This window comes from Populus trichocarpa, chromosome 2 (genome assembly GCF_000002775.5).
Source record: "Populus trichocarpa isolate Nisqually-1 chromosome 2, P.trichocarpa_v4.1, whole genome shotgun sequence".
In the NCBI taxonomy this organism is placed as follows: domain Eukaryota; kingdom Viridiplantae; phylum Streptophyta; class Magnoliopsida; order Malpighiales; family Salicaceae; genus Populus; species Populus trichocarpa.
This window is the reverse complement of record NC_037286.2, coordinates 5,856,423-5,868,615: the sequence shown is the minus strand read 5'-3', so window position 1 is coordinate 5,868,615 and position 12,193 is coordinate 5,856,423. Positions and strand designations below refer to the sequence as shown.

At 37.7% G+C, this 12,193-nt stretch overlaps 2 protein-coding genes across 3 annotated transcripts; one reads left to right on the top strand and one right to left on the bottom strand.

Annotated features, from left to right (window-relative positions):
* The first annotated feature begins 415 nt into the window (after window positions 1-415).
* LOC7466461 (IAA-amino acid hydrolase ILR1-like 6) lies at window positions 416-5,659 on the top strand. 2 transcript variants are annotated; one of them, XM_002302195.4, is made up of 5 exons: window positions 417-997; window positions 1,897-2,022; window positions 4,124-4,438; window positions 4,528-4,656; window positions 5,031-5,659. In XM_002302195.4, exons 1-5 carry the CDS (start codon window positions 500-502, stop codon window positions 5,394-5,396), a joined length of 1,434 nt encoding a protein of 477 aa, XP_002302231.2. In that variant the 5' UTR covers window positions 417-499; the 3' UTR covers window positions 5,397-5,659. The 2 variants fall into 2 exon arrangements, with proteins under 2 accessions (XP_024450074.1, XP_002302231.2); XM_024594306.2 differs by lacking the exon at window positions 1,897-2,022 and having other exon boundaries at window positions 416-997.
* Window positions 5,660-6,791: 1,132 nt separating this feature from the next.
* Window positions 6,792-11,507, bottom strand: LOC7463150 (delta-aminolevulinic acid dehydratase, chloroplastic). Its single transcript, XM_024594307.2, has 13 exons — window positions 11,340-11,507; window positions 10,819-11,126; window positions 10,479-10,590; window positions 10,285-10,358; window positions 9,839-9,907; window positions 9,655-9,738; window positions 9,472-9,541; window positions 8,809-8,864; window positions 8,394-8,515; window positions 7,865-7,936; window positions 7,686-7,767; window positions 7,519-7,596; window positions 6,792-7,173 (listed from the first exon to the last, which is right to left on the bottom strand). Exons 2-13 carry the CDS (start codon window positions 11,122-11,124, stop codon window positions 7,006-7,008), a joined length of 1,293 nt encoding a protein of 430 aa, XP_024450075.1. The 5' UTR covers window positions 11,125-11,126; window positions 11,340-11,507; the 3' UTR covers window positions 6,792-7,005.
* Between the last annotated feature and the right edge of the window lie 686 nt (window positions 11,508-12,193).

The following is a 12,193-nucleotide window of genomic DNA, read 5'->3' as shown; positions in this document are numbered from 1 at the left end:
AGCTCGACCAATTTTATAAGAATTTTAAATAATTAATTAAATTATTAAAAATCTAATCGAGTTAATAAAGCTGTACAAAACTAATAATATCTTTTTAGTTCTAACTCGAAACCTAATCATATTCGTGGTCATAAACTTTTTAAGTCAACCTCTAAAAGGCTTAATAATTATATTAAACTATAAGAAATTTAATTAATAATTAACTACTCCATACAAGAGATGAGATGAGAGTATAAAAAATACTAAGGATAAAAACAACCCGTCCTTTTCCAACTCATGAAGTGGTGGGACCCGACTGCACGATTCGACGCCATTCATCGACCTCTTCTTCTTTACATATTCTCTCACGTGTAGTATTTCCTCATTCCTTTATTCCCACGTGCTTTAATACCCTTAAAAACATTCCTCTCTCCATTTCCCCTCCCTCGAGTCTTGACTCCAATTCCCCGCCTGCAACTTCCTCTCTCTCTCTCTCTCTCTCTCTCCTCTCAAGAAAAAAATGAATTCCCTAAAAAATCTCTCAGTATTCTTTCTCTTACTTTTAATCTTTACTAACCCTATCGTCTTATCATCTTCTTCTTCAACAACAAGAAGCACAAGCACAAATAACATTGACTATTCATTTTCGTTTTTGGATAGTACCATTGGTAATTCCTTGAATTCCAGGCCAAAAAACCAATCAAAATCCACGGCGGAAAAAGTACCGTCGTCAACCGGCTGTGAGGTGTGGACCAAAGCCTGCTCAGAGGCTGTTTTGGCACTGGCACGGCGGCCAGATACGGTTACTTGGTTGAAGAGCGTGAGGAGGAAGATTCACGAGAATCCAGAGCTTGCTTTTGAAGAAGTCAAAACAAGTGAGCTAGTAAGATATGAGTTGGATAAGATGGGGATTGAATATAGGTATCCTTTAGCTAAAACGGGTATTCGGGCTTGGATCGGCACCGGTGGGCCTCCTTTTGTGGCTGTTCGAGCTGATATGGATGCCCTCCCAATTCAGGTAGCTAGCTAGTACCGAATTTTTTTTTTTGTGCGTATTTGTATGTATGCACGTGTATTGTTCAGGACGATCGATGGTGTATTGTACTTGATAATTAAAGGATGACTTTGAACTTAGAGGCTCCAAAGAAAATCAGCTTTTTGCGAGGTTCCTTTTTTATATTTTTGTTTTTCAAAAAATAGAAATTAAAACTGGAAATTAGTTATCGTAATCTGTTTTCTTCTTTTGTATTTTAGACTTGAATTAGCAGCATAAAAATGTCTGATTTAAATAATTTTTTGTGGTTGAGATTTGTAGCTTGCTGCTTGTTTTTATCACGCCCATGATCTAAACTAATTCTTTTTCCTTAATAAAACTAGGGAGGAAAAGAAGAAAAATAATGTGAAATGAGAATTTGTGCATGAATATTATTTATTTATTTGTACTGACATAGAAGATAACCTCATTATGAATATATTAACATTTATTAACACGTGTCAAATTAAAATAAGAACTAGTGTGATTATTTGAGCCTGTCTTGTAAGTGTCAGATTAATATCGGTGACAAGACAAACTATACAAATATTCAAATTTTAATGTAAAAGTTATCAGAGTATACTGACAAAATACTTGAGATGTTTTGCATAGGGGCACTTATTAATATTAATGTCTCTATGGGATAGGGAGTCACTTCAGAGGGTGTTTGGGTGGGAGGAAAAAAACAACCACACCTCTTACTAAAAACGCATGTACTTTTTGCTTTTAAAAAGTGTGGTGTGTGCTTTAATAAAATGATACCTTAAAAAAAAACCTACCACACCTCCCACCCAAACACAGGCAAAATCCGGTGTCACATGGTAATAAATTGGCTAGCCTAGCTTCACAAAGAACTACCTAAATCTTGGGGTTGCTTGTTCTAGGAAGCTGTAGAGTGGGAGCATAAAAGCAAGGTAGCCGGCAAAATGCATGCTTGTGGGCATGATGCTCATGTCGCCATGCTGGTGGGTGCTGCCAAGATTTTGAAGAGCCGCGAACATCTCTTGCAGGTTTGTTTTTTTTATATTATAGAAGTCGTAATAGGCATGGTTCTAGTTACCGTTGTCAATTTCAATAAGAAATTGCCGGGAATCATGAATTTAAAGAGAATGTTGGGTTTCTGGAGAGAGCAATCCTTGTTGTGTACAAGGAGCAGAGCATGATGATGCTATGGAAACAGGCAAAAAGAGTAGAATGCCATGGATCCGTGAACAATTTCTGTTGGACCTCATTTTGAGCGTATAGCATTGAATTGGTCTCTACCAAAAAGTATGGGCAGGGGAGGATGGTGTTGGGTCACTTTCTCTTAGCCATTAAAGGCCGAATAGCTTTTTTTATTTTATCACTTTCTCCTTGCTATTTTCATCAACTGCTGTTGTCTTTTTACCTGTCTCCACTCTTCAGTTTTTGGGCACGATGAATTTGTGGTCTATTCCATCGCACTCTAAGCATCATCTGAAATCTTTAAGTACCCTTTCCCGTATCCGTATCGTTGATTACAGGCACGAAATTCTCAAACCCACCGCGCAGTTACGTATTTGTTAAGAGTAATGCTACACACATACAGGGATCATTATTTTTGGCACGATACTTAATCATTTATAATTTATAATATCCACGTATTATCATTAGTTTATACATCAGTTTGTACGTGAATTTAGTATTTTTTTAAAAATCATTTTTCATATAAAAAAATGGAAAATAATTTACAGACAGAATCTTCTCACTAAATTTACACACAATCTCATATATCATCGTGTGAGTGTTAAAATATGAATTTTTTAGACTCTAAATGATTAGATTACATGAAAAGCGTAGTTGCTAGATGTATTTGTTTTGAAAATTTGCTTGTACATCAAACTCTTTATTGAAAATTGATGGCTGTACAGAAGACAAAATCACCACAACTCCCTCTCAAGTCTCAAGTGAGTGAGTCAGAGGTAGTTTAAATTTCTGGGCATCTCGTGTAATCAAACGTGTGTTTTCTTTTCTTTTCTAGGATTCCTCGCTCATGCTTTTGTCTTAATCAGTTTGACATGTGAGGAAAGCAACTGCCCGTAATGTGAAAGTCATGCATCCTGAGTGTTCAAATCATACATGGGCGCATTACTTTCTTCTGCTCTCATTTGCCTTTTCTAAGTATGGGTTATTCGGTTGGAATTTGGAAGCCGAAAGCATTTTACCACTTTTTAGTGGGATGTCACATTCTGTGGACAATATTTGTTTAGAAGAAGCGCTGGTGATGACTTTTGAGATCTTTACTATGTTAGATTTTATCCTTATAAACACGTATTGTTACTTGATTTGTTACCTGCATGGACAAGACACCTGAGATTTTGATATGCATAGTAGCTTAGCAAAGTTGTTGCTGCACAGTAAATCTCTTCATTTTCAAAAGAAAAAAAATTATTTTTTTTGTTGGGGTTAATGTTGCAAATTTATTTCTTACTGTGTCCTACATGGGAGCGGATTTGAAGCCCAGAATCTTTAGCTTAAAGAAATGAATTAGCCAGGAAGCTAGTTTTCCACAATGGCATTGTTAAATGGCTAAAGTATATGGAAAGATAGCGTTAAAGAAAGAGTGTTTCGAAGAAACAAACTTCTGTCCATTGTCACTCTTTCTGTAAGAAAGAAACCATATAATCCAAGCGAAATGCTTGAAGATTTGACCCCTTGAAGAGAGTTTTATTGTCTAGACTATTCAATAGTGAAATGAAATTAGGTTTATGATACTTCCTTAGTTTTAAATGAAGTGATTAGTTTGGGTTAATTTCAAACACTTATGATTTTTGTACTCCGAAGTAACTTAATTGGATATTTGATGTTCCTAAAGGACTAGTGGTTTTATAAAACCAGGTCATAATTAAACAAAAAAAATCAACAGGTTGACATAGACGTGTAAGCTAATTCTGCTTTTATCACCTCGAGTCGCGTAATGAAATCAACGGAAAATGATGATCATCTTCCATGCCCGGGACACTATCTTGATGGGAACTCTATAGTGTATACAGCTTTCTCTAAATTATACTTTAAAACAGAAGATCTTTATTCATGTTTTGATGATACCACGGTGGATATCTAAACTTGCTAGTTTCGCTGCTGCAATTACAGGGAACTGTAATACTGCTCTTTCAGCCAGCAGAGGAAGCTGGGAATGGAGCAAAACGGATGATAGCAGATGGGGCTCTCGATGACGTGGAAGCTATATTTGCAGTTCATGTATCCCATGAACATCCCACTGCTATCATCGGTTCAAGGCCTGGTGCTTTGCTTGCTGGATGTGGCTTCTTCAGAGCAGTGATTAGTGGCAAAAAGGGCCGTGCTGGTAGCCCTCACCACTCTGTTGATCCCATTTTGGCTGCCTCTGCAGCTGTAATCAGCTTACAGGGCATTGTGTCTCGTGAAACAAATCCCTTGGACTCTCAGGTATCCATGCTCAAAAAAAGCTTAGCTTTCCAAAACTGTTTGCCTTCTTCAAAATTGTAATTTCTATAACTCGGAATTTCTCAATGCAGGTAGTGTCTGTCACCACAATGGACGGAGGCAATAATCTGGACATGATTCCAGAAACCGTTGTACTCGGTGGCACTTTCAGGGCATACTCCAACACAAGTTTTTACCAGCTTCTTCAAAGAATCAAAGAGGTTTGTTCTGATTCCCATTTTATAATTCGATTCATGTATTAAATTGAATTAATATATACTTTAGGCTATCATGACTTAAATCATCGCATTATTGCTGGCCTGCTGGCTAGCTATCGATCCGGGCCTGAATGACCTTCTGTTTAGGTAATTAATAACCCATCTTCCATATTCTCCTACCTTTCTAGTCGAAGCCTGAAAAGGAAACACCTTGTTCTGTGGCTTACGACTTACAAGTGGGGACCATAAAGGCATGTCTCCAGCCACACCAGCCTCAAGGAGGCTTGATACTTTAGAGTTATAGGCCACTCTTTGCTGAGTACCTGTCAAATGTGAATAATTGATCATCTAACAGTTTTTGAGTCTGTATGAAACAGGTGATTGTTGAACAGGCTTCTGTTTTCAGATGCTCAGCAACAGTAGACTTCTTTGAAAAGGAGTCCACGATCTATCCCCCAACGGTGAATGATGATCATATGTACGAGCATGTGAGAAAGGTGGCCACTGATTTGTTGGGTCCAACAAACTTCAGGGTGGTGCCCCCGATGATGGGTGCCGAGGACTTCTCGTTCTACACACAAGTGGTCCCTGCAGCTTTCTATTACATAGGCGTGAGGAACGAGACATTGGGTTCAATACACACAGGCCATTCACCATATTTCATGATAGATGAAGATGTTCTCCCCATAGGTGCTGCAACACATGCAGCTATTGCTGAAAGATATCTCATTGAGCATGGTTGAAGTGAAGTAATAAGCCCTAGCTTATGCAGCTAGGCAAGAATTGAATCTCTCAGAGCAAGATAATGCGGGAACTTGCCATGCGATTCCTGCTTTCTTATTTGTGGCATACATGGGGTAGGGGAGGGGGGGCGATAGAGGGGATTGATTTCCCTTCGCCGGTGTAAAGGATCAAGGGAGAATCCATACTCATGGATGAGGTTGTAAGCAGTATATCTGCTTGAACGCTTTCAAGCTATAGTAATTCGCTTTTAGTTCTGTTCAAAGCATTGGTATTACAGGTATCATTTTTCGCGTACAAAGAATTATTATATAATTTAAGCAGAAAATTATTCATAATTTGATTGCAGGGTCCTGCCGATAAGAGTAAATATCCCTAACTCTGTGATCTAATCTATGTATTAGAAACTTGTAATGTCTAATGCTTTGAATTCGAAAAGTACAACTTGAGGGTTTTGGTAAGTTTAAAATTCCATTAAGATGGGATGAGAAGTTTTATAAGATCGAAGGGATGTTTTTCCCAGCCCAGTTCTTGACCCGTGGAAATCATTTAAATAAAAAAAAGAGGGAAGGCATTTTTTTTCAAAAAAAAAAACCTAAAAGAGACGTGGAGAAAATAGTGTTCACCTAGCCACGGACGAGAAAAGTGTTTTTTCCTTCTTCACTTTAAAAAAACACAGCTCTTTGTCATGTATTTAAGAGTAAAAGAGCATGTCTTGAGATAATTTTGATGTTCTAAAATTGATCGGAGGCGGGACATGTATTTTGTGTTTGGATTGTATATTGAATTTCTTGTGTGCTAAAATTTCTCTGACCAGCCCGTGGAGCAGCACGGGTCACCAATGTAACATCATAAATCCCATTCCCCCAATGGCCCCTCCCCTTTGCCTACTTGTTCGACCCAGCGGTTCAAATTAATCCCACCTTAGTCCAACTCGTTCAGAAGCTGACCATCGGCAACCCGGTCAGGTCTAACTATACGACGTGACAATATGTAAGTATATATAACTTCAACGATACCATGCCAAGATTCTAAAAACATGCCACAAGATTTAGACAAAAGTTTTAGTAAAAATCTTTTAACAAGTACAAGGAGCCAGAGTGACTGGGCAAAGGAGGAGGGATATCCAGTCAGATCAAACCCCCGTTGCATTTACGCATATAGACCAGACCAAGTCAAATCAGTAGAGAACAAAACTCAGCCAATAAAATCACATAAAAAACACACATTAGTTAGTTGTCAATACCCAGGGCCTCCTGGAGCATGTCACTCCATAAACACATAAATAAGTTCATCAATAAGCCCCATATGTGGATTTGACATGTTCTTTGACGATGCGCAGTTCCCCTGAAGCACTGAAAATGCTGTGCATTACAATCCTACATTTCTGCTGTGTATTATTCACATAGAAAGGCATACATTTTATTTAAACATACCAGAACATGTTCCAGCTTCTTGACGAGGACAACAGCAGGGTAAAAAGATGGTGTGCTAAGCACATCCATTCAGATTCCAACCTTATGCTAATGCCACATAATTACAGAAAAAGTACAAGAAAGTTCACTCTAAAGGTTTTCCGCAACTAACAATGCCTAATTTGTAGGATAAGTCTCACCTCTTCTCACCACACAAACATCTTGCAGCTTGTAGAGCGAAATACGTTAGGATAATGTCAGCCCCAGCCCGTCGAAGACACATCAAGGACTCCATCATAACTCTTTCTTCATCAATCATTTTGAGAACCCCACCAGCCTTAATCATTGAGTATTCACCAGAAACCTGCACTCATAAATTAAGAGAAAAAAATCAACATGAAGAACATGTAAAAAGTTCAGAGGGGGCATGGAGGGGCACTAAAGCAAAGTTATGGTTGAGGGACAACCAGCAATATGGGAATCTGGCCACATTGGCAACACTACAATTCTACCGTTAACCAATAAATATATTTTTGATGAAGGGTAGTGGCATGAACATCCAGCTGCTGATCAAAATTTTAGTTTTTACAGGTATGCAGGGGCAGATAGTATCATGGGCTTCGTCATATAGGTTAGAGGGAAATATTTTCAGTCAAAACTGAAAATATCTTGTGCAAGACCATAATATCCAAATAGTTACGGACCATACCTGATAAGCAGCAATTGGCAGAGGAGATTTATCTCTGAGAAGCCTTATAATATCCAAATAAGGTAGACCAGGTTTCACCTGTGAAACAAGCAGAAGCAGCTTCAGCATGACAGAATGTTCCCCATTAATAGAATCCATTTCAAAGTTCCAAAGAAAGCAATGCCAACCAGAAGGATATCAGCTCCTTCAGACTCGTCTTCATGGGCCTCAACCAGAGCCTCTCTGTAATTTGCTGGGTTCATCTGATAACTTTCATTCACCATGCCAAACAATATCCAAAAGTCAGCACCAAAACTGCATGTTTATAAAATTTGCCACATTTCAAAAAAAAAAAAAACCCATATACGTCTTTTTGTCTCCAAAGCGTGGCTTTGACTCCAGTGCCTCTCGAAATGGTCCATAAAATGAACTGGCATATCTGTTTAGAAATATGTGGGATTAGAACATAACAAACACTAACCATTTGCATTATATCATACAGTTGGTATGAAACAGGCCAGAATTAGACATAGATCACAGGATAAAGCAACAGGAAGTGTCAACATGTGGCTTGTGAAGAAAGTACATAGTTGCATAACATAGGAGGTTTTAAGCATTTGGAAATTGGAAAGTGAGAAGGGGGAAGTTCCCTCCATTTATTCCTTTTTCTATATAAATCATAAAAGCTTTCTGAACAAGATTGCAAACTCATGGTTGGTCTCTAGTTTAAAAGCTTGCATTAGTAATTGGTGAGTTATAGCTATATATCTCCACACTTATACACGAGTTATATAGAAAAATGAAATTTCACCCATAGCACAAGGAAAAGAGGTAATGTGTGTGTGTAAAAATAAACAAACAAATTAATTAAAAGAGAAATCAACCCGTCGAATTACTTTGCTGTATAGGACATGATTGAAACATGCTGAAATCCTTCTGCATCAAGAGCTTTCCTTATTGCTCCTACACGGCCGTCCATCATGTCACTTGGACTAACAACATCTGCTCCAGCCCGGGCCTGTTGGTAAAGTGACATCATAAACAGTATAAATGGCTCAATTCATAAAGAGCTCAAAGCACCATTTACTCCAGCTTGATATAAGTCTTAAAATCAGAGTTCATATGTTTTTGTGAGGACTGAAATCATCAATCTCAGGATTGAAAAAGATATGCATCAGGGAATAAGGGGGAAGGGGACCAAATGAGTTTTCTGAAACCTCGGGATTGGCCCTCACGTCTTCAAAAACTCAAATAGAAGTACTTCATATTGATCCAAATGGTGAATTGAGCAACACATCCATTCAGAATTACCTGAGAAACAGCTTGTTTACATAATTGATACACTGTCTCATCATTCATTATGACTCCTGCAGAGTATCAAGACAGATCAGTAATTCATGCGTAGCTACTTCTTTCAAGTAGTGCTCATCATCAACCCAACTTTCATGCTCGTGCACAGTAATGTTCCAAATAGAAAAATCACGACAAGACAAATATTTGGATAAAAAATAATTTTTTTTCTTAATCAAACTGGCTGTGTAATTCAATAACAAAGGAAGTCCTGTAAAATATGCCAAAGGCTTGTCTAATTTTAATACCAATCCTTGCATTGTGCTAATTGAAATTTTTTTAGGATATATCTGATTTTCTGTTTAACGTCCAAAAAATATAGCTTCTTCATTGCTAAAGTAGAGCTCATCTAAGGAAGCTGACCCTATAAAGAACAACTTAAATACCAACTAGATATTGGCTAAAGGTAAATATATTTAATGGTTTGAAATAAAAAGAATCTTAATGCATTTGATTCCAAGCTTGGATTATTGGCCATTCATGAATATTTAAGCAAATATCATATCTTGCAATTTGGCAGGTGTCTTAAGTCATCATAGTCATCTTGTATTAAAGTGATCTTAGTAGTTACAGTTTTCTTCTGAATATAACTGCAACAGTTGAGATATCAAATGCGTCTCTTACCATCTTCTCTAACGATGCCATCATGCCCATCAGAGGAATATGGATCCAGAGCAACATCAGTGTAGATAACCTACAGAAACAGAAAAGAGTGAGAGAGGTTAGCATGCTCAAAGCACAATTTCTTTAACTTGAAGAAGCATCCTAAAATATGTAAAAACTAAGAGACTAGTTACTTTGACTTACAAGGTCAGGATATTTGTCCTTGAGCAGCTGTATTGCTCTAGGAACTAGACCATTATCATTGTATGCTTCATCTCCTGTGGAAGACTGGCATGCAAAAATCGATTATCTAATACTTATCTAAACAGAAGAGAAAATCTAGAATTTTTTCAATAAAGAAATGAGAAACCAGAGGAAAAACATAAACCTTCAAAGCATCTGGAACTTTCGGAAAGAGAACAATACTATTTACACCAACATCTCGAGCCTTAGCTACCTGCACCAGACTGCTTATGTTAGAAGTGCACCATAGTTGGGTATAAACTATAAAGATTAATCTTGTAATGCAAGAACAAAAAATACCAACAGAAAATCTTGAGCATGGGTGTTCTGTTGAAGGAATTAATGCAGAATCTTTGATTTTTCCACATTATTTTAAACTTCTTGCCAGTAAATTTTTAATTGGTTTGAGTAAAATTCATTAACTTTCAATAGAACCCATTTTAGTGGATTTCCTCAGCAGTTAAAGGAAATTCAAGTCAGTGCAATGCAATGGATATGAAACATATAAAAAAATGTGGGTTTAAATAACTACAAATATCATTTCTGTCAAGAATAGATAATGAAGTGGAGTATTAGGCAGGGCCAAACGACCTCTTCCACGAGTCCATGTCTCCATCCAAGCCTATAACATCCAGGCATTGCTCCAATAGGTGTGTCTTCCTCACCTGCAAATCTCAAAAACACATGATGCAAACTGAGAAAGATAAAGTTCCCTAAGAAAAGGAGGAGATTATAAATTAAACTAGAAAAGGAAGAACATAATCATCACCTGCAAAAATACCAACCTTCATGAATAAAAAGAGGATAGACAAAATTGGCAGGCGATATGCTAGTTTCTTGGAATGATGCTCTCATGACAGGTGACTTGCGATTACGACGTGGACGACGACTAAGTGGCTGACAAAAACCAGCATCAACAATCAATCAGATTTGGGAATAAAACGTGTACATTGAGTAGTACCACATAGTTGACGCGCATTATTACACAAATAATCAGAAGTAATTTCCTTAAAAAAAATCTAAATATTTGACATTATAAACAACTAAAACAACCAGTTGAAAAAAGCAATTACTCACAAAATGTCAAATGATTCAATTCAATTCGAATCAAGTTGAGGAACTTACAAGAGAAGGGACGACAGGAGTCCCAGCGGGTGCGGCAGGCCTAGGCGGCACAGGAGGGGCCTCGGGCACATTCCCTGCCACAACAGCAGCTTCACATTCCGCGTCACTTAACCCCAACTTCTTTATTGGACCATCCTTCTTTTCACTGGCTCTCACAGTAAAAACACGCTTTGGACATCCTATAATTGAGGTTTTCTTGCCAACATTGAACCTCAAGTCATTATTGACAGCAGGTTTCAGACCAAAATAGTTTTTGCCTTTCACTGCAGGAACCGTACAGGGAGCATTGAAGATTGACGAAGCCATGACTGTCTCAGAAACACCAACAAAAAACCACAAAAAATCAATGGTGGTAATGAACTGGCAAGTGTAAATTTGCAAAGGACAGAGGGTAATTAAAGAAAATAATGAGCCCTTCAGCGATGTTTGGCAAATCGATTTATTTATAGCATAGCAACCAAACAGAGGAAATAACAAAGCGAAATGGAAACGTAAAATTGGCGAGAACGAGGAGATCGTACCTTGAAAGCGAAGAAGCCGTGGAATTGGAGAGAGAATGGGAGGAGAGGGCTTATCTGTTGACGGGGAAAGGAAATAGAGGGGAGCCAATAGAGAGGGAAGTTGGTGGGGACGTTGACAGAGTATAGTAAAACTTTGACAAATGACAAGGAACAGGCTGGCTGGTTCTTAAGGTGGATGGCTGTTGTTGCGTGGGCTTGTTGAGTCTACTTCGATTTATTTTGCACTCGCTTTTTCGGCCACTAACATTTTATTTTGGGCCTAGGCTTTCAACAGGGCCTTATTAAGTATGGGCTTGGGTCTGAATAATTAGTCATCTGGATAATTCTACTGCTAATCCCACTAACATGAGAGAGCATCTCATTATCTTTTAGGCACGACGGGGCAATGATATGGCATCCGAATCAAACGACAGGAGCTGGGGTAACATAAATTAGCTCTCAGACAAAATATACATTCTACTTAAACATTTTAATCATAAGGTTAGAGCTTTTAATCATACTAGACAAGCACACAAGTGATTTTTTTTCCTCTTCTTTTCTTAGTGTTTCGATATATATCTTATTTATCTCTTCGATTTTGTTATAAAAACAATAGAGAAGTTAAAAGACGACGAGTCTTTTCTTTACAAAAAAAAAAAAAAAAAGGGTTCGAATTTAATATATTTTCTTAAAAGGAAAGACATTTTAATAATACCCATTTAACTACAACTCGGTTGCAAAAGGATAATCATAATAAAAACCAGGTATTTTCAGAATACAGAATTGTGATGTGGTCTACTTAAGATTCCTACGAGATGCCCGTTTGAACCTCAAGCAACCGCATGCATATGGATATGGTCTGGCTAATTAATAAG